General features: G+C 40.2%; 1 protein-coding gene across 4 annotated transcripts in view; it reads right to left on the reverse strand.

Annotated features, from left to right (window-relative positions):
- The window catches only part of TMEM131 (transmembrane protein 131), a 274,512-nt gene extending 252,986 nt beyond the window's left edge, over positions 1 to 21,526 (reverse strand). For all 4 annotated transcript variants that reach the window (XM_036743188.1, XM_036743187.1, XM_036743186.1 and 1 more), the window contains exon 1: positions 21,286 to 21,526. In XM_036743188.1, the coding sequence (XP_036599083.1) occupies positions 21,286 to 21,511 (226 nt within the window). In that variant the 5' untranslated portion in view covers positions 21,512 to 21,526. The remainder of the gene's footprint in view (positions 1 to 21,285) is intronic.
- Positions 21,527 to 23,430: the final 1,904 nt, after the last annotated feature.

A 23,430-nucleotide genomic window follows, 5' to 3' on the forward strand; every position in this document is an offset into this window, starting at 1 on the left:
CCGGGCAGCAGTAAAAGACCTAACTGGAAACAGCCTTTACTAATGCAGATCAGCAACTCAGACAATGCCTGGGGCAATGAAGTAAAATGAGTTGTTCATACAATTAGTATTGTGTCAAAACCAGATCTTCCTGACTTCAAGGGTATTTGTCTTCACTACCCCAAGCTGTCTATTATTAAACATCTAAGAAGAAAATGACAAAATGTGGGGGGAAGGAGTGGGTAATAGAAGAGAAGAGCAGTAGGTGAAGCAGAAGAACCTTTCCACCCTTGGAGTTGTCAGCTGAAATATCTCTCCCTGCCCATTTTTTGTTCCTGTTCCTTTGCTGAATTTCAACAAATTATAAAGACCATGTGTATACATACAATCTGGACAGTTACAGCTTAATACTAATAAATATATTGTTTTGGTCTTGGGTTTCCCACCTTTTTATTATGTATTTGGTTGTGTCACCCTGGGTAAGTCACTCTCTCAGTATTCTGGGTCCATGGTATCAAACTCAAATAGAAAGGGAGCCACTAATCAATGCATAAGGATTCCTGCAGGTTGCATATTGACTTAGAAAACCATTTATAGCCAAGATGGAGGCTAGAAAGCAGTGACTTGCATGAGCTCCCCCCAGGTCCCTCCAAAAACCTATAAAAATGGCTCTGAACAAATTCTAGAACTGCAGAACCCACAAAATAGCAGAGGTAAGCAGGGCTCCAGCGCAGGACAGCCTGAATGGTCACTGGGTAAGGTCTATCTCACGGAACTGGGAGCAGAGCCCAGTGTGAGCCAGGCCTGGACCTACCAGACTAGGAGCCCGGCAGAACAGGCCCTAGCATCCTGAATCAGCGAGATGTGGCAGTTACCAGACTTCTCAACCCACAAACACGAAAGACAACAGAGAAGGTTAGTGGGAAAAGCTGTGGGGGACAGAGTCAAAGGAGTTCATGGTTTGGCCACTGCCCCAGGGCAGCGTAGGAGATGCAGCTACAGAACTACAGCTGCAGTTGCTTCTGGCCCCAGGCCCACCTGGTGGGAGGAATTAAGTGGTGGATCTGAACAGGAGTGCAGAGCCTCCTTAAGATCTTAGTCCTGTCTGGGTTGGCAGTTCTTGGGGGAGGAGGAAAGCTGGTGTGGCAGAGCTGACTGTATAGAAATAGCTCTAAAAACAACAGGGCAGCCCCTCAAGCTTGGAACAAAGTACCCTCTACTCTACAAGCAGTCATATCCTGATAAAAAGCTCAAGTGTCAAGTAGTTGGCTGGGAACATGGCCAGGCAGAGCAAAAGGACTCAAACTCAGACTTTGGAATCTTTCTTTGGTGACAAAGAAGACCAAAAATACTGCCAGAAGAAGTCAACAAAGTCAAAGAAACTACATCAAAAACCTCCAAGAAAAACATGAACTGGTCTCAGGCCATGGAAGAGCTTAAAAAGGATTTGGAAAAGCAAGTTAGAGAAGTAGAGGAAAAACTGGGAAGAGAAATGAGAATGATGTGAGAAAACCATGAAAAATGAGTCAATTACTTGCTAAAGGAGACCCAAAAAAATATGGAAAAAATACTGAAGAAAACAACACCTTAAAAATAGACTAACTCAAATGGCAAAAGAGCTCCAAAAAGCCAATGAGAAGAAGAATGCCTTGAAAGGCAGAATTAACCAAATGGAAAAGGAGGTCCAAAAGACCACCGAAGAAAACAATACCTTAAAAATGAGACTGGAGCAAGTGGAAGCTAGTGACTTTATGAGAAATCAAGATATTATAAAACAAAACCAAAGGAATGAAAAAGTGGAAGACATTGTGAAATATCTCACTGGAAAAACCACTGACCTGGAAAATAGATCCAGTAGAGAGAATTTAAAAATTACTGGACTACCTGAAAGCCATGATCAAAAAAAAAAAAAAAAAAAAAAGAGCCTAGATATCATCTTCCAAGAAATTATCAAGGAGAACTGCCCTGATATTCCAGAGCCAGAGGGTAAAACAGAAATTGAAAGAATCCACCAACTGCCTCCTGAAAAAGATCCCAAAAAGAAAACTCCTAGGAATATTGTCACCAAATTCCAGAGCTCCCAGATCAAGGGGAAAATACTGCAAGCAGCCAGAAAGAAACAATTTGAGTATTGTGGAAACACAATCAGAATAACACAAGATCTAGCAGCTTCTACATTAAGGGATGGAAGGACTTGGAATATGATATTCTGGAGGTCAATGGAGCTAGGCTTAAAACCAAGAATCACCTACCCAGCAAAACTGAGTATCATGCTCCAAGGCAAAATATGGATTTTCAATAAAATAGAGGACTTTCAAGCTTTCTCAGTGAAAAGACCAGAGCTGAATAGAAAATGTGACTTTCAAACACAAGAATCAAGAGAAGCATGAAAAAGGTAAACAAGAAAGAGAAATCACAAGGGACTTAGTAAAGTTGAACTGTTTTTTTTACATTCCTACATGGAAAGATGATGTATATGATTCATGAGACCTCAGTATTAGGGTAGCTGAAGGGAATATACATACATACATACATACACACATATATATATGTCTACATCTATATACGTATATAGATGTAGACATATATATACATACATAGATGTAGACATACATATATATATAGACAAATGGCACAGGATGAGTTGAATACAAAGGGATGGTATCTAAAAAATTAAAATTAAATTAAGGGATGAGAGAGGAATGTATTGACAGAGGGAGAAAGGGAGATAGAATGGGGCAAATTATCTTGCATAAAAGTGGCATAAAAGCAGTTCTGTTGGGAGGGAAGAGGGGGCAGATCAGGGGGAATGAGTGAATCATGCTCTCATCAGATTTGACCTGAGGAGGGAATAACTTACACACTCAATTGGGTATCCTACCCCACAGGAAAGAAGGAGGAAGAAGATAAAAAAGGGGAGATGACAGAAGGGAGGGTAGATATGGAGAGGAGGTAATCAAAAACAAATACTTTCAAAAAGGGACAGGGTCAAGGGAGAAAACTGAATAAAGTGGGATAGGTTAGGAATGAGCAAAATATAGTTAGTCTTTCACGACATGAGTATTGTGGAAGGGTTTTACATAATGATATGCATGTGGCCTATGTGGAATTGCTTGCCTTCATAGGGAGGGTGGGTGGGGAGGGAAGAGGGGAGAAAATTTTGGAACTCAAAGTTTTAAAAACAGATGTTCAAAAAAAAAGTTGTTTTTGCATGCAACTAGGAAATAAGATACACAGGCAATGGGGCATAGAAATTTATCTTGCCCTATAAGAAAGTAAGGGAAAAGGGGATGGGAGGGGAGTGGAGTGACAGAAGGGAGGGCTGACTGGGGAACAGGGCAACCAGAATATATGCCATCTTGGAGTGGGGGGAGGGTAGAAATGGGGAGAAAATTTGTAATTCAAAATTAATTAAATAAATTTTAAAAAAAGAAAACCATTTATTAACAGTATCTGTGTTCTACTGTGTTTTCAATTATTTTGTTAAATATTTCCCAAATCCATTTTAATTCAATTAATTTAGTTCCATTTTAATATCTAGTTGAAAATTTTTTGACACATTATTCTAGACAACTAAAACTATAAGATGCAGAGAAGGTGATTGGAAGGAGTCTCCTCACCTAAAACTTCCCTACGGCATGAAATCACAAGTACAGCCCCAATTCCTCTTATGAACTTCAACAAACATAGACATTTCAGTATATAAATAACAGAAAAGGACTGCATTTCTGTTTAACACAGTCATCACATTCCTTTGTTCACTTAGGTCATTGAGATACTCAAAAGTGATTTTTCTTTTCCTTTTTTGTTTTTATTTTCATTTCCAAATTCTCTCCCTCCCTCTACCTGCTTCTACATGCATTGAGAAAGCAAGAAATGATAGCCATTATGAAGTCATGCAAAACGTTTCCCCATTAGCCTGTGTGTCAGGGTGGGGAAAGCAGGAAAAATAAAAAGAGAAAAAAAATATGCTTCGATTTTCACTCAGAGTCTATCAGTTCTCTCTTTGGAAGAGGATGGCATTTTTCATTTTAAGTCCTTTGGTGTTATCTTGAATCATTAGACTGACCAGAGTAGCTAAGACTTTCACAGTTGATTATCATTACAATACCATGTTCAGGTCAAAGTGATTATTCTTAAAAGGCCCTTCTAAGGAAAAGTTTACAGCAGACAAGTTCAAGGTGGGGCCAAGATTCAGACCAGGACACAGTTATGTCTAAAGTACCAAGTCCCTAGAAGGTATAAGGTTGAAAGAAAGTATATTTTAAAATACGATGTTATAAGTTGCACCTAAGATAACAAGGAACTTCATCTATGTGGCAACAAAAGAACTGGCTAGAGGCCAAAAATGTTCTGTTACTTCTGTCATTCCCCAGTTTCCTCCACATAGGACTCTACCCCACCCCCACCCTTCTCCAGTACTAGCAGCTGCTCAAATTTGAGGCATGTGCTGAGGCTTGTCACTATGTTGCTGTTGCAGCTGAACACAGTTACACATGTCTGTCACAGACTTGCCGGAGAACAGTTTATCTTTCATTGAAACATGTTTTTGAAAAAGGTACCCTAAAAGCTTAAGTCCCCATGAACAAAAAATGATTATATCTCATCTCAGTGACATTAATAACCCACATCACCTGATAATCTCCCTTTCTCAAGCTCCTCATCTTCCATATTCTCCAATGTAATTGCAAAAATACGGACTTTAATCTATCCCAACAAATGAAAAATGTGTCTAGAAACCATGATACTTTTACTCCCTTCTTAAAGGAAATAGTAGTGAAGTTCAAGCAAACTTTAGGATTACAGAATTTATGGACAAAATCCATTGCATAACTTTAACTGTCCAGTGTAAAATAATGGAGAAAAAGCTTCTGACAAAGTACAATACTCCTTTATGCTAAAAATCCTACAAAATATAGGAATAGAGAGAATATATACATATATATGTCTGTGTGTATATGCATATATATGTATATATACACATATATATGCATATACACACAGACATATATATGTAAATAAAGCATCTATTTAAAACCAAAAGCAGAGATCATATGCAATAGGGTTGTGCCAGAACCTTTTCCAATAAACACGAAAGTGAAGCAAGATGTCTATTACCCCCACAATTAAAGATATCTAAATACGCTGGATCTCTTAAGAATTTAAAGCTAGAAGTGACCTCTGAGATCCTCTAATACAATTTCTACCCCTAACCCCCAGATGAGGAATGAAGAAACTAAGAATATTGAACCTGGAGAAAATAAAACTAAGGTAGAATATACTAGCTGTCTTTAAGTATTTGAATGACTGAGTTGCAGAAGGATGAATTCATTTTACAAGACTTCAGGTGGGAGAAAATAGCAGCAAACGGTAAAAGCTGCAGATTCTGATTTAAAAAAAAATCATTTCCTATCCTTCAGGTTGTTCATAACTGACAAAATATAATGAAACTAAGCATATATTCTCCAGTTGAATGATAACCTAACAAATATCTACCAGAGGATGTCGAAGCTCAACTACCATTTAACTACATACCTGAATTTTTAAACTACTTCACCTGAAATAACAGTATCACAGCTCCAGAATGAACCTTAGAAAATAGTTGTCAACTCTTGTTGATTTCATTCCCACAACATTCCTCACATCTTCTTCCCTCTAATCACAAAGCCACAACCTTAGCTCAGGCCTTCATCACTTTTTGCCAGGATTAATTCAATAACCTCCTAATTAGTCTTCCTGTCTCAAGTCTCTCCCCTTTATCCTTTACACAGATGCCCAAGTAACATTCCCAATGCTAGTGCGACAATGTCACTCCCCTGCTTAAATTCTCCATTAGTTCTTTATTGTCTCTAGGATCAAATATAAACTCCTCTAGTATTTGGAGCCCTGCACAATCAACTTATCTTTCTATCCTTATTATATATTACTCCTTTTCGTGCACTTTACAGGCTAACCATACTATCTTGCTGTTCCTCTTACATGACAGTATATCTTCTATCTCCCTGTAAAACACTGGCCTAAAGTCGGCCTGGAATGCAATTCCTCCTCACTTCTGCCTCTCAGAATCCCTAACTTCTTTCAAAAAATCAGTTCATATGCCACCTTCTACATAGAGCCTTTCCTGAAACCCCCAACTATTACTAGTGTCTTTTCCCCAAAACTACCATATATTTATTTTATAAATACTTATGCACCTGCTATCTCCTCCAGCAGAATGAATGTAAGCTACTTGAAGGAACAGAATGTTTCATTTTTGTCTTTGTATCTGAAGAGCCAAACAGTCAACAAACATTAAACACGATGGTGGTAGGCACATAAGAGAGACTTAAATTCTAGTTAATTGCTAAGCCAAATCCACTGATACCGAAGCCCCCAAAAGGCAGAGTGATTTGCTCAAGGTTAAACACGTAAAATGTTTTTGAAACTTTAATGCACTTATCACATAATATTCTATGATTATTTGCTTCAATCATTACAGTGTAAGCTCTAAGAGGGCTGGTACCAATTCTTATGCAAGCTCTGAGTCCTGCCCCAAACCCAGCACAGTGTTCTGCACATAGTAGATTCTTAAACATTTATTATATCTCTGTTGTTACAAATGATAAAACCAAGAGTCCAACAGACATGGATTCTGTGCTTTCAAGTCACATACTTATTCTAGTACATGAAAGAAAATCACAAGGCAACATCATGGTTAAAAAAAAAAAAGTGGTACTTTCTAGTAGTGATGACCATTGCTTTTTCAATTATTTGCTATTAGGAAACAATACTTTAGACACAGCTATATTATATTACAATGCCTTAGGAATTTAAAGGGGGGGGAAGCGAAGGAGAAGCAGTCCAACTACATTTTAAGCTTTATTTGAAAAACATCTATTTTGGTAACCTTTCTTTGAGCTAGGTTGAATCTAGTTCAACCCATACACAAAAAGAATTCACTCTATGACATATCCAACAAATGACTGTCCAGTCTCTTCTGGAAGACCTCCAAAGGAGGGATCTTAATTAGAAAGAACCTTCAAATAAGGGCAGTTCTCTAGAAAATCTACAACTCCTAATGCCTAAGGTAAAGAAAAAGAAAAATCCTAGCAAGAAACTCCAAGAAATTTCCATACATGATACTAATTTGTATTTGCACCATATCTTTTGTGATAATTTTAATCTTGCTCACATTTTTAACTAACTTTTGAAACCTTGTTTCTAGGACATTTTAAAAGGTTTTATTTCTTGAAGTCTAACAATAACTATTATCCATGTCTCTGAAATCTACAAATGTATTAAGAACCCAAAAAATAAAACACCTATGACAATTCACTGTGAATGATCTATAAATCTTCCCAGCCTCCAGCCCTACAATATACTGGGTAAGTGGCATGCTACACAATAAGCAGTATGAGGGAGTAGATAGGGTGCTTGCTAGTGTTGGAAGTCAGGAAGACGTGGATTGAAGTTCTCTTTGTGGTTCTGGGCAAGTTATTTAACCTGTGTCCAAAGCAACTCCCTAAAATTATAACTTACAGATCAGATATATCAGCAATGGTAAAGGAAATTTCTTCATAGGATGTTCTCCATACCAACTAAATTACAGGTCCAATTTTAAAAGCATGGACTTTGAATTCAAAGCATTCTTCTTCCAAAAATAAAAGATATAACTATGTACATGAATTCATACCTACCTACTATATTTATATTTACCAATATTACACATACCATTAAGATCATTTAAAACATATACTTCATGCTTTGTTCCACAATCATGCCCGAAAAATCAGAGCACCAGAGAATGATTAAAAAAAAGATAATGGAGGAGGTAGAGCCAAGATGGTAGAGTAAAGGCAGGAATTCACCTGAGCTCTCCGGAATTACCCTCGAGACAACTTTAAAATAATGTCTCAAAAGGAATTCTGGAGTGACAGACTTGACAAAAAGATGAAGTGAAACAATTTTCCAGCCCAAGACAATTTAGAAGGTTGGCAAGAAAGGTCTGTTTCACTGGGGTGAGAGTGGAGCACAGTCCAGCACAGGATAGCCCTGGCAAGCCAGCAGCAAGCCTTGGGAGGTCACTGAATCAGCAGCAGCTGCTTCTGGAGTTCTCTGTCCATACACAGATGGTAAAAGGGTTGAACAACTGGTCAGAAGGAGATTACAGGGGACCTGCTGCTGGCACTGGCTGCAGGACTCTAATGCATTGCCTATACAAGGTTCTGGGTTGCAGTCCCAGGGCAAGAAGAAACACTAGCACACTAGTGCTTGCAGGCCCTGGGGAACAGGGACACTGGTCATAGTTCCAGGGTGGTGGAAAAGAGTGCTGGTGGTCCCTCACAGACTTCCCACAGGCCAGAAGAGAAGTGACCTATCCTTAGATCATACCATCTTGGAAAAATTAAAGACCCCCCAGAACTAGCCCTGAAAACAGCAGCACACACACAAAAAAAAGACCCTGCAACTTGGGACAGTGCCCCCTCCACTATGGGGGCTGAGACCAACTTTAACATAAAGTTATAAATCAAGAAATAGGCTGGAAAAACAACCAAAAAACAACACAATAACCTGACCATACAAAGTAACTATGGTGACAGAGAAGATCAAGACACTAACTCAGAAGATGACAGCAAAATCAAAGCAGCTACATGCAGAGCCTCAAAGAAAAATATGAATTGGTCTCAGGTACCCCCCCAAAAAACCTGGAAGAGCTCAAAAAGGATTTTAAAAATGAAATATGAGTAGTAGAGGAAAAATTGGGAAATGTAATGAGAGTGATGCAAGACAATAATGAAAAGAGGTTGGTAAAAGAAGCACAAAAAATCCACTGAAGAGAACTCCTTAAAAAATTACAATTGGCCAAATGGAAAAAGATATACCAAAAAAAAAAAAAATCACTAAAGAGAAGAATTTCTTAAAAAGCAGAATTAGCCAAAAAGAAAATGAGGTACAAAAGCTCACTGAAGAAAATAATTCCTTAAAAATCCGAATGGACAAGAGGAAACTAATAACTCTATGAGCCATCGAGAAACAGTAAAACAAAATCAAAAGAATGAAAAAAACCAGAAGAAAATGTGAAGCATCTCAAACAAAAAAAAAGATTCTAGAATCATATTTCAAGAAATTATCAAGGAAAACTGATATCATAGAACCAGAGAATAAAATAGAAATCAAAAGAAATCACCAATCTCCTTCTAAAGGAGATCCCAAAATGAAAACTCCCATAAATATTACAACAAAATTCCAGAGCCAGAAACAATTCAAATATCTTAAAGACACAGTTAGGATCACACAAGATTTAGCAGCTTCTACTTAAAGTATCAGAGGACTTGCAATGTGATATTTTAGAGGGCAAAGGAGCTCCAATCAAGAATCACCTACTACCCAGCAAAATTGAGTATAATCCCTTTTGGGGGGGGTGGGGTGGGAAGGGGAATGGACATTTAATGAAGTAGAAAACTTTTAAGCATTCCTAATGAAAGACCAGAGCTGAAAAGAAAATTTGACTTTCAAATGCAAGACTCAAGGGAGGCATAAAAAGTTAAACATCAAAGAGAAATCATAAGGGATTCAATAAGGTTAAACTGTTTACATTCCTACATAGGAAGATGAAACTTCCAAGAACTTGATCATTATTAGGGCTGTAAGAAAGAATATACATGGACAGATGGCATGGGTGTGAGTTGATTAAGATGGAATGATATCAAAAAAATAAAAATAAAATTAAAGGATGAGAAAGAGGGATGAATGACTGTGATGGCATGATATCTAAAAAAAACAAAATTAAGGGATGAGAAAGAGGGATGCACTGGGATAACAGGGAAGAGACAAGCAGAATGGGGTAAACAAAATAGGAAGTAGCGGTGGTAGACAATGCTTGAACATTACTGTCATTGGAATTGGCTCATATAAAGAACAACATCCATACTCAGTTGGGTATAGAAATTTATCTTACTCTACAGAGAAGTATGAAGGGAAAGGAGTGAGAGAAGGGAAGGCAGATTGTGGGAGGTGGTGGTCAGAAACAAAATACTTTTGAAGATGGACAGGGTGAAAGAGGAGGGAGGGAAGGAGGGAGACAGAAAGAGAAAGAGAGGTGGGGGATAAAAGGTGGAATATAGGATGGAGGGAAACACAGTTAAGAATCAAAACTGAGAAAATATTCACAGCAAGTTTCTCTGATAAAGGTCTCCTTTCTCAAATATATAGAGAACTGAGTCAAATTTATAAGACTATGAGTCATTCCCCAATTGACAAATGGTCAAAGGATATGAATAGGGAGCTTTCAGACAAAGAAATCAAAGCTATCTATAGTCAGATGAAAAAATGCTCAAAATCACTTAAAAATGCAAATTAAAACAACTCAAACCTATCTGGTTGGCTAATATAACAGAAAAGGAAAATGACAATTGTTGGAGATTATGTGGGAAAATTGGGACACTAAAGCACTATTGACAGAGTTGTGAACTGATCCAACCATTCTGGAGAGCAATTTGGAGCTATGCCCAAATAGCTACAAAACCATGTATTCAATTTGACCCAGCAATACCACTAGAAGGTCTGTCCCCAAAATATCAAAAAACAAAGGAAAAGAATTGACTTGTACAAAAATATTTATAACCGCTCTTTTTGTGGTGGCAAAGAATTGGATATTGGGGAAATGCCCATCAATTGGGGAATGACAACAAGTTATGGCATATGATTGTGATGGAATGCTATTGTGCTATAATAAATGATGAGCAAGATGATTGCAGAAAAAACCCCGAAAGTCTTACATGAGCAGATGCAAAATGAAATGAGCAGAACCATATGAACACTGTACACAGTAATAGCAATACTGTAGGATGATCAACTGTGGCTGACTTTGCTATTCTGAGCAATACAATGATCCAAGACAATTCCAAAGGACTTACAATAAAAAATGCTACCCCTTCAGAAAAAGAACTGGTAGACTCTGAATGCAAACTGAAACATAGTTTTCTACTTTCTTTTCTTTTCTTAGTGTTTGGGGGGGAAGGTCTGTTTTCTTTTACAACATGATTAATATGGAAACATGTTTTGTAAGACTGTCCATGTAAAACCTTTATCAAACTGCTTGCCTTCTTAATGGGGGGAAAGAGAGAAGGGAGGGAAGAAGATAATTTGGAAGTCCAATTTTTTAAAAATTGTTTTTACGTGTAATTGGAAAAAATGAAGTATTTAAAAAGTTTTGCCCAGGGGGAAAAGAAAAAAGATGTACTAAAAGCAAAACTCAGTAAAGTGAATGGAGAGCAGTTATAGCGATTTTCTTCCAGATACAGACATGGCTTTAATGTGTCATATAAAATGTAAAAAGACCTAATACTGAAGATATAAATAGGGTGAGTCTATTTTAATGAGACCTCTATAAAGAAAGAAAATAAACAAGAATAAAATAAGCAATAAGAACTTCTAAAATATCTAAAGGACCTAACCCAAGAGAGATAAAAACTTTTCCTATGTCACTAGTAGATACAACTAAAATTAATTTGATTATCTATCTAGCTATTTTAGCACATTTATAATCTCTAGTGGGCATCTTACTATTATTTCAGATTTTAAATTTCATTCTTCCCACTAACAGATGACCACAAGATTATAGTATCCTCTAGTTAGAAGATAACCTTAAAGATCATCTAGTCAAATTCCCTCATTTTCTAGTTGAGAAAAGTTAAAGGAAAGACTTTTCGCCAAGGTCAGTCACACAATAAAGTGCCAAAAATAGGATTTGATCTTGCTTTATCAACTCTAAAAGCCAGTATTCTTTCAAGCTAGAGGTTTTAAGAAACCTACCTTAGATCCTGGATTTTGCAGACCTCATCAGCTTCCTGAGTAGAATAATCTCCTTCTATAAACATATCCAGGGAAAATATTTCTCCCTAGGCCCAGGGCTTCCTTCTTGCTATATTCTAAATGCCACCAATCTCTAACCCTGGTTGGAACTAGTGAATCTCTGATTTTCTTGTTCACTGAACTTGCTTGGCTCCTGAGCTCCTGAGGGAGCTACCACATCCAGTTTCTGATGACCTTTTCCTACTTCTGACACTGCCCTTACCCCTGGGTACCCTGGTACAGCACCCACATTCTCTTTCCCTTTAAGTAAAGTCAACACCTTACTTTCCTGATGCTACATACTGCAGGCCATGAGAGTACATTTCAGGAGCTTTAAATGTGCGTGCGTGCGTGCATGCGTGTGTGTGTGTGTGTACAATGCAGAAACAGAAAAAATAGGATTGGAGACAATAAAGAGTAATCTAAAAAAATTCTGCCCAGCTAGATGCTATTCACATGGGTTGGACCAGGTGTTCTGTAAGGTCCCTCTCAATTCTAAGCCTACAATTCATCCTAGCTAAAATTCTCCCCATCCAGCTTAAGCCCTGATTCATTCATCCTCAAACCCACACTCTGATGTACAGCCCCTACTCTAATGTGACAAACAAGGTCTTCTTTTGCCCAAGAAAATACCTTTCCTCAGAATCTCTATATGAGATTCTTCCAAACAGATGCTCTGGACAAAACGCATTCAGTCATCCTATAATCCCCAAATCCCTCTCACTGAGAGAGTCTCCAGATTATTGGTAGGCTTTTTTAAGGGGAGGAAGAAAAGAAGTCATTAAGAGGCACCAAAATATTGTTTTCATCTTTCAGAAAAAGAATTATATTACCCAATTAACTTCCTCCCCCCCAAAAAAATATTCATGAGACATACATTCCCTTTTGTCACAGACTACTTTAACACTGGTCTAAACAAAACAATCAGGTAGCTTAGACTGGAAAATTTTAAGAAAAAAAAGACAATGTATTCTGTTATCAAACATAATTAAGATTATTGACCAACTAGGATTTTTCCATACCCCTATTTGTTTTTAGTAGTTCACGTGTTATAGGAACGAACTGTTTGCTAATTCTATACTATTTTAATGGCTAGCAAACAGATATAAAGTGAAGAGAAAGCTTTTTGGAAAGAACATTTTACTTAAAACAATAACCTTCACATTAAAATAGTCTTTCAAATAATCCAAAAAATGGACATCTATTTTCTTCCTACTATGTCCATGATAAAAGAAACTAAACAGGCTTTAATACTCACATTCCACATCAGTCCCTGATTGAAGGTTATTTGGCAGCTATAGTATGTCAAAACTGTTTTTGCCACTTGGACTAAGGATCTTAAAATACAAAGGGGTGGTAGTAAGAAGTGATAGCATAGGCTAAAATACCACTTCAAATGGAAAGCAAATGTGTTTTTCTCCCCAAATTTTCCTTGGGTGTTTTTCGGGTCTCTTCCAGACTAAGGTTGCAAGTGGATCTGAATCATGAGCTTTGAATGAGTTTCACAGCATGTGAGGTGCACTTCTGTGTGCTACCATCTAGACCAACTTGTCCCTACCTGAACAAGAATCTATGATATATAACACTAATAGTCATCCAGCTTTTTCATGAAAATCCCTATTGAGAGACACCCCAATACCTTCTAAGGCACATCATCTAACTTTTGAAGCTCTATTAGGAAGTCTTTCATAACATCAAATCGACATTTTCCTCTCTCCAATTTTCATTTGTACTGGTCATAGTCCTATCCTCTAAAGTCAAACAGTTTTAATTCATCCTCCACATGATCCCCCTGTAAACACTTGAAACCTGCCAACATATTTACCCCTGCCTACAGTCTTCTCTTTCCCAGGCTAAACATTTTAGCAGTTCCTTCAACTAGTCCTTATATGGAGAGCATGCCTTTTCTAAGGCAGCCTAATATGAGCTTTTTTAGCTAACATATCACTGCTGACTTATACTAACTTAAAAGCTTCAGATCTTTTTTAGACAACATCTATGCCTTTTCCCATATCACGCTCATAAAGTTGATTTGTTGAACTCAAGTGATGAACTTTACACATATCTATATTTTGTACCATTATATTATGGAGATCACTATTACATTAGTGAGATCTTTTTGAATGTTAGCATGTTAGTTATCTTTTTGCTTCCTATTATCTACAACAAAGAATAAGGGCAGAACCTGGGCACTTTACTAGAAAGCTCCTTCCAAACTGACACTGAATCATTAATAACTACTCTTTGAGTCCAGACACAACCAGTTCTGAATCCATCTCATCTAGCCAATCTTGTCCACTAAAATAACATAAGACCTTGTCAAATGACTCTGCTAAAAATCTAGGTATAAATACAACACTCCTCCTTTTTCTCTTTGCTCTGCTCCTCTATATCTCTCTTTCTGTCTTAGTCTCTCTCTCTCTCTCTCTCTCTCCCCCCCCCCCCGCTTCTTCTCCCTCCCTCTGTCTCCCTCCATATACATATAGATATGCCTATATCTATATATGTATATATAGGTAAACACACACACACACACACACACACACACACACACACACACACACAAACACACACAGCATTACCCTTATCTACCAATCTAGTGACCCTATCAAAGAAAGTTAATAATGATCAGATCTTGAGGAAGCCATGTTGGTTCTTTATGAACACAGCTTCCTTTTCTAGATGTTCACTAAAGACCACTTTAATTACATGCTTTAGAATTTTTCCAGGAATAAAAATCAAGCCCATTGGCTTAAACTTCATAGGTTCCATTTTCTTCCCTTTTTGAAAATCGAGACAATATTTGCTTTAGTCTTGGCACCATTCTCTCTCTGATCTTTTACTAAAACTCAGTAGTCTACATTCAGTCTCTTTACAGATATCATAAGTGAAAGGAAAGACAAAGAGTAAGATAATCTTAAAACAATTCTTGCAACAAATCACACTTTTCTTAAGTATGTACCAAATTTACATGCTAGGTGTTATAGGGTTCATAAATATTTAAAATACACTATCTGTTCTACAAGAGTTTGTAATCTAGTTAAGGAGAGAGAACATAAATACATGACAAAGTAAAGTAACAGTATAAAGCAGCCTAGGAATTAAGTGCCAAATAAATTTGATAAGTGCTTCAGGACAAGGAGATCACTGTGGGCTAAAGGGGCTGGAAATGATGGTACCAGATATTGAGGTTGAAGAATGGTTAGCGTTTACATAGGTAGAAGGAAAAGAAAAGAGCATGTCATTTAGGAGAACATATAGAATAAAGACATGGAATCTAAAATTAATATGGCATGTTCAAGAGACAAGGAAATCTAACTGTCACAAGGATTTACAACAGTAAATAATGAGAGATGAAGTTGGGTTAGTTGGGCAGGGTCAGATCATGGAAACCCTTTAAAGTCAGACTGAGCAATTCAGACCCACAGGCAATAGTAAGTCAATGAAGGTTGGAAGTAATATGGGGAATACTGTGTTTCAAGATCAGTCTAGTGATGGAACATCAGGTAGATAGAATAAGGAAAGAATGGAGACAAGAAAATGAAACTGGTACAGTAGTCTGCATAATAAGAGGCGGAAGCAATAAGCATTTAAAAAGAATAGATGATTAGGTACAATAGATTAGATACAAAAAAAATTAAGGAAAGAGAAGTATCTAAGTAGACTAATGCTTCTATTCTGAATTGACAGAGATAACTGTGGTTGCACTGGCAAGAGATATGGATGAAAATTTTGTTTGACCACAAAGATGGCAAAGTTCACTACGGGACATTCATTCAACAAACATCTGAATACTTCCTGTATGTTGAAGGCATTACCTTAGTTGTTGTGGGGTATATTAAGGTAGGCAGCTAGGTGGCACAACGGCTCAGCTTCCTAAGTTCAAATCCAACCTCGGACACTTACTAGCTATGTGACCCTGGGCAAATCACTTTACTTTGTCTCAGTTCTTCATCTGTAAAATGAACTGGAGAAGGAAATGGCAAACCACTCCAGTATCTTTGCCAAGAAAATCCCAAATGGAGTCATGAAGGGTGGGACATGACTAAAAAAAACTAAACAACAACAACAATATTAGGGGAAATAAAAAAATAGTCCTTGCTAGAAAAGAACTTAAGTTCGTTGCTTAGAAGCAATGTTGAGTTTGAGTTGATAGCAGGAAATCCAAGCGAAAATCTCCTGCAGACAACTGAATATAATGCCAGAGTTCAGCTGAGAAGATGGGACAGGAAATAAAATTTAGGATAGAGGTTAATAATTGAAGCTGTAAGACAGGACCCGTTCATCAAGGGAAAACAATACAAAGAGACATCTTGAGGAAGGTTGGGAAGAACAACCAACAAAAAAGATAGAGGTATGAGCAGAGAAATACAAAGAAAGTACAGTGTCATAGAAGCCAAGTTTTTAAAAACTGATATAGTATATGTTCCATCACCTTCATTTCTGAATAAGGCCCAGTTAGAAAAGGTCACTGAATTTGACAAGACCAATCTAAAACATAAGTATGTCAGACAATTGAAGACAAATATAAGTGGGTATTAATTTCCAAACTATCAAACACCTTGCTAGGAATACGTGTTTCTACAGCAATTCACTGTGCTATTCTAAATGAAAAATTACAGTAAAGTTAGCTACCCACTCATTTCATTTGGAAGATTTATGGAATCTATTTTTCTTGGCATTTTCAATCCACATATATAACAACTATGAACAAGAGAGAAGGTACTATCTTTTCAAAAACATATAATTCCATCAATTTTGAGGAAGCAGGGGAAAAATGTGCTTTCCAGTGATAAACAGTATATATAACTGCCAAAACAGATTTTAGAGGCAACTCAAAATTTATTTTGGACAGGCAAAACCATAGGGGCACACTTAAGTAGCTAGCTAAAAGGATTTATCAATCGGGATATGCACTTAAGCCCCCAAAGGTGTACACACACACACACACACACACACACACACACACATACACACACACACACACAGGCATGCACGTGCATACATACATATATATAAATATAGATAGACATTTAAAATCTCATTCATTGCTCAAAACAATTCTTTGCTGTCAGGCAGCCCTTAACAGTCTCTAATTTCTTAGCAAGCTGCTACAAGGGCAAGCCACATTAGAATCTAATTCACACTTGGGGGGAAAGAAAACCCAGCAAGCCATGTAACTGGCCTAATAAAGACCATGCTCCTAACGTTAGCCTGTCATCAATTGCCAATTAATGTCAAATATGCTACTAAAATCTGAAAGGCCAGTAGCATAATAGAAAGAGTCTTGAATTTAGAGTCCTGGACTTGGGATCAAATCTCATCGTGTGTGACCTTGAGCAAGATACATCAACTCTAAACCTTATTTTCCACATGTGTAAAATGAGGAGGTTCAACTAAATGACCCCAACTCCTATGAATTGATTCTACAAAGATATCATATAGTATATACATAATAGAGAACCAGCCTGGCACAATGTATAGATAGAATCAGGAAAGCATGGGTCTAAGCCTTGACATTGACACACATTAGCTGTGTGACCATGAGCTTAACCTCTCACAGTATCCTAAGTAAGTCTTTTAAGACTATGTTTTCCGCAATCTGCATTAGAGGAAGGTACCCAGTTTCCCATACTGATGAAATCACAGCACCCAACAGAAAAATGTGAAAGGGAAAAAAAAATCTATAAAGCCAGCACAGCTGGAAAGGCTCATATGTCTGGAAAACTTGTGCACCTCACCCCAAACTTCTATGTATCATCAGTTCATTATAGTTACATAAACTAAGTGCTTTAGAGTCATCAATATCAAAAAATGAAACATAAATAAAATATCTTCACCACTCCTGGAATTAAGAAAATTCCTGAAAACAGTGCAGAATAAGACTATAACTGCAGAAATACAACAGACAAGGAACTTATACCTCTGGTAAGCTCAGCTAGCGAAAACATCTACAAAGTCCTGTTCTTGCAAATTAATGATGTGCCTGCCTCTCTAATCAATGATCAGATAGGGAGCAAGCAATAAAAGATGTGTGACCCGATAGTGAACCAAGTAGACTAATATGGTCTAGTCCAAGCATGAAATAAGCTAAACAAACTATATTAGATAACAACTATGCTTGTGGGCAGTCATCATAGTGAGTTTTTAAATTATTAAAACATATTTCTATGAAATATTAACAAGCAGATATTGACAAGCCTTGTTCTAAAGTCTCCTATACAGAGAGATTTCTGATCTTTAAAAAAAAAAAACTGTGCTCTTTTTAATTGGGAGGAACAATCCCAATACCACAGAATACACTATAAGCCTGTAACTGAAAATTGGTTTAAAATATTTGGCTACTTTTGAAATAGGTATGACAAAATTTAGGCTTCAGGCACTTAGGTAGCCTATTTATAGACTTACTGAGAGAGCTCAGACCCATTATTATTGTTTGTTGGTCTTTTCAGGTAAAGAAAAGCAATTTCTTTTAATCAAATAAAATAGGAACCAAAGTGGAAAAATGGTTAAGCCACTAACTTTTGGAGACTTCTTGTTGGAAAACTTAGCTTAGCTATTAGATTTAACCAAGATCTTCTTCACTTTTACCTACTAAGTTCTCTAGCTTTCTTCATGATTGAGAATCAAATTCTACTTTCTACAGAAAGGTCTCTCCTGGCCTCCCCCACTCCCCACTAGTGTCTTCCCTCTAAGATTACCATGTCTGTATATAGTTTGTATGTACATAGCTATTTGCCTTTTGTCTGCCTCATCAGAATATGAGCTCCCTGAGGCAGAGACAGTGTTTTGCCTTTCTTTGTATCCCCAGAACTTAGCACAGTGCCTCACACGCTGAAGTAAGCTCTTAACAAATGTTTGTTGACAGACCAAGAGCCGTATGATACATTAAGAGCTACTGATTCAACCACAACTCCTTACAGTTGTGTAGTACACACACACAAACAAGGAAAATAAATCTCACAAACTAACCTAATAGATAACATTAGCAAATAGACTGCAGTTGTGTGGGCAGTTTTTCGTTTGTTTTTTTTTTTTTTAAACAAGTGCTCTGCTCATTTAACTGTCCCCATTCAGGGATACATCAAATGTCGTTACAGAAACAAAAAGCAGTGGGAACAGTGTATCAGCCAATGTTATCAGGCACACACTTCACTTCCAGTAGTCTCTAAGGAAGACAGTCCACAAGGACCTCGGTTCAAATTCAGACTTTGACTTTACTACCTATGTGAACTTGGGCAAGTTTGTTCATGTGCAAGATGAAGTGTTGTGCTACACAGCCTTGCAGCCCCTCATGGCTCTAGGTCTACAATACTAGGAGTCTATCAACAATTCAACAAGCACTGAGGGGCCACTAGGTGTTTACTGGTGTGCCAGGAGCCATAAAGGAGTCTCCCCTCCTGAAAGCTTTACAATCCAAAGGAAGCAATCATTCAAGTGGGAAGTTTTACTAGTACAATCGAACAAAGATCAGCACCCCTGATAAACTTGACATTACGAATACCAATTAATCTTAGTATAAAAAGTTACACTTTAGAAAGCAAATAATCTTGCTGGCAAGGCAATATGACTGCAAAACTCCAACATGAAAAGGAGAAAAAGAAAACCAAAGCACCTACTTTTACACTTCACTCTAATTTGGTTTGTACCACATTTGTGTCTCCAACAATAAAAAAACAAGTTGAGTCAAAGTGAAGGTTTAATTTTGCACTAGTTAGTAGTTAACTGTGGTCTTAAAAAAAGTTATTTTGTGACTCACACTTTAATCCTAAAACAGCATTGGCCCCTTTGAAACTGAAATTTTAACTTTAGCTTACACCAAGCCATTAGGTGGACACACAAGTTTCAATGGGCACAAACACTAATGTGGCATATACTATTTTAAAGAACCTAGATTTGACTTTGGCTGTTGTGACTTACTAGCTTGTGTGACCCTGAGCAAATCAGTCAAGAGTCTCCATTCCTGGGCCTCACTTTCCTCATCTGCAAAAAGCAGCATTGTTTCATAGATTTTAGGGACAGAAGGGAACTCAAAGGACATCCAGTAGACCCTTCAATTTACAGATGGGGAATCTAAGCCCAAAGGAGGTTAAGTAACTGCTCCAAGGTCACACAAGGAATAAATGGCAGAGCCAGGATTTGAACCTAAATTCGGACTCTAAATTCATCACTTTTTCCCACAGTACCACAGAGGGCGTTTGAACAGACCATCTAAAGTTCCTTCCAGCTCTAAATCCTAGAGTCCAAAATCCTGTCACATCAACAAAAATTATACCTCTTTGGCTATTTACAGACTTCCAAGGTAATAAAATAGTTTAAAACATTAAAGAATAATTCTGTTTTTCCTATGCATTCCTTGACCAAAGAAATGAAAAAAAATGCTTTCAGAAACAAATATTGAAGTCTTAACTATAAATAATATAAACAGAGGCTTACAAATGAGAAACTTGATATTTGTATTTACAGACTGTTTTTCAAAAGTGAATATAGCACGACAATGGAGGGTGGTGATTTAAAGTATTTCCAAAGTGAACATAGCACTACGATAGGAGGTGGTGATTTAAGTAACCTGAATTCTGAGTAAATTTTTTGTCTGCGGTTTAACTGGGGGCGGGGGGGGGGGCAGGGAAGGGGGCGGGAGTAGGAACAACACTTAACGAATCAGAATCTAAACAACTGAGTTTGAAACAAATACAGCAAAATGATCTGGCGGCAGCTGAAGAAACTGGAGATGGGTGGCAATCCTCTCCTTCAAGGAAGGGGCCGATATCAAAGTAAAATTCGAACCCCTCCCCAACATCTAAAAGTACTCTGTTAAAGCTTCCCTGAGACCCTCATTCCTTCCGTTTCCTGGATGTCATTTTCGTGACTGCCAGGCAGCATTCGCTCTACCCCTGAAAACGCAAAAGAAAACAGAAATAAAGTGCCCCAAAACCTCGCCAATTAACAGCTATCAACTCTTAAAAATGCGCCCCGCCTACATGCTGTGCCAAGTGGCGAGAACACACACAGGAACTCAGAAGTTTTGAAATGGCAGTGACAGGACACAAGAAGGAAGAAAAATCCTAGCGCCGGCCAAAAGCTGGGGCACAAGGCAGCCCCTCGCCCCGGGCTCCAGGACCCTCTCCCACCCCCTGCCCACTGCACACACACGCTCCCCAGGGGCTGCGGGCCCTGGAGTCAGGGCACACACAGGCGCACCCCCTTCCCCCGAACCCGGGATCCCAAGCGCACTAGGGGTGCTCAGGGAGTGACAGCGACCGGGAGTCCGGCGCTGCGGGCCCGGGGAAAGGGGCTGCCGAGGTGACAGCCGCCGAGTCCTTTCCCCTTTCCGCCCCCCCCCCCCCCCCGCACACCCCGAAGGGGGGAGGGGGCACCGGTGGCCGGCACGATCCCGGGTCGGGGGAGGGGGCGCCGGTGGCGGGGACGCTCCCGGGTCAGGGGAGGGGAAGAAGAGGCGCCGCTGTCACCCACCTTCCTTCTCGGCCCGCGCCGCCGCCACGATGAGGCTCATCACCAGGTGCAGCGCTCCCAGAAGGCAGGCGGCCGGGCTAGGCGGTCGCCCGCTCGGGGCCCCGGACGACTCCCGGACAGCCCGGGAAGAAGCGAAGGGAGAGGGCTCGGTGGTGGCGGCGGTGGCGGCGGCGGCGGCGGCAGCGGCGGCGGCGGTTCCCGCTCCTCCTCCCTCCCGGTTCCCCATCCTCCCCGGCCGGGGGCCGCCGCCGCCGCGGGCTCCGGGCAGCCTCGCTTAGCGCCGGGCGCGTCTCGGAGCCGAGGCGCAGGACGAGGTGGGAGGAGGAGGCGCCGTCGCCGCCGCGGCTCCGGCTTCGGCCGCCGGCGCTGGAAGGAACCGGGGGAGGAGAGCGGGCGAGAGCGAGGGCGGGTTCGAGCGGATCCGTGTCCGGGCTCGGGGCTCCGGGCGTGTGGGGTGTCCGTGTGTGAAAGAGCGAGTGTGTCACTCACGGACACGGCATCGCCCACAAGTACTTGAGGTAGCAGAGGCGCCGGGTCACGCACGTCGGGCCGCCATACTGGAAACGGGCACGGGAGGGCGGGGGCGGAGGAGGAGGAGCGCGGAGGGGGCGGGAGGCGAGGTGGCAGCGCGGGTCCTCGCGGGGCAGCCCGGCCACCCCCCACGCCCCTCCCCTCACCTCGGCGGCGGCCCCGCGGGTCTGGCCGGGCGCCGCCCATCAGGCAGCCCTCCCCAGGCCCTGGGGGACTGGATAAAGGAGAACTCCCGCCGCTTCTCCCCCTCCCCCACAGGTCGTGTCCGCCTCACTCACAGCTGGGGGGAGGGGGAGGGGGAAGGAGGTGGAAGGAGGGACGGACTGAGAAGCCGGGCCCAGAACTATGATGGCCGCCCGAGCTTCAGGCGAAGGCTACGGTCACGTGGAGGTGTGGGAATGCTCCGGCCTTTCTATCCCGCCATCTCTATGGTAGGAGAGGCTTGGCCAGGGCGCCCGGGGCCTCCAGCTAGCGTGGTTGGGGCGAGGGGAGGAGGGTGGTGCGGGTGAAGACTGGAAACCGAGCCTTGTGGGAGCCGCGGGAGGGAGGGGGAGTGCCTGCCGCGTGGTACATCCAGAAGAAGCCCTGGGGCTTTTCATGCAAACGTCACCGCGTTAGCATTCCGGAGCCAAACGTCAAGAGGACCCGAACAAGCATCCCGGCAGCTTCGCACGTAATGGGAAAATCCCAATCCGATGAGTTCGGCCCTGCCTGGTATGCCTCTTAGCAACAGGGATGCCACCTCTATCTGATACGCTTCGCCCCTGGGGCTCAGTGGACGTTGATGGACAAGCTGATGAGTGCGTGCACAATAGCCGGTGTTGGAGCCATTTCACAGATGCCTGGAAAGAGGGGTCAGCCTAGTCTACGTGCAAAAAAGAAAAAAGGCAGAAGGAAGATGTGACAACACTTTCCCTAAATTATACAGCATTAAAGCCCACGGTTACCTTTCTATAGTGTCATCAAGATGTTTTTTAGTCCAACAGTGCATCTTTGGAGTGGCAACTCGGCATATTGGATGATGGACCTTCCTTGAGCCAAGCCCTTACTCCTAACACAAGTTAACTGTGTGTCTTTCACTTCCCAGAACCTCCCCCTTCTTCCCCCAGGCAACTGTCTAAAGACTAGAAATTACAAACGGAGTTATCAAGCTGCATGATGCAAGTCCACACACTGGGTGAACCTAGCAATAATGGGAGAAGAGAATACACAAACCACCCCCCCCCCACCCCCCAAAAAATTAAACACCAAAAATTAAGTACTCCCAGAAAGAAATTCTTAAAACTATGTCTACAATAGAGCTGAATTTAGTCATCAGATTTGGCTTCTAATCCCGATGTTTGCTACCTGTGTGACCTTGATAAAGACAACCTATTGGAGTCTTAGTTCCTTCATCTGTCAAAGGAGAAGGCTGGATGCAGACATCTCTGAAGTCCCTTCCAGTTCTAAATCCTGTGGACCACTATAAAAAATCATTTGATAGGAATACATATTCCGGCCAACGTTTTGAAAAATTAATCTCAAGATTAATTTTAAAACAGAGTAATTAAATTTACGCTGCATATAAGAAAAACGTGAACACAGCTTATATAGCCTGTATCTCTAAAGTACTGT

The sequence above is a fragment of the Trichosurus vulpecula genome, chromosome 2, assembly GCF_011100635.1.
Source record: "Trichosurus vulpecula isolate mTriVul1 chromosome 2, mTriVul1.pri, whole genome shotgun sequence".
Taxonomy (NCBI): Eukaryota; Metazoa; Chordata; class Mammalia; order Diprotodontia; family Phalangeridae; genus Trichosurus; species Trichosurus vulpecula.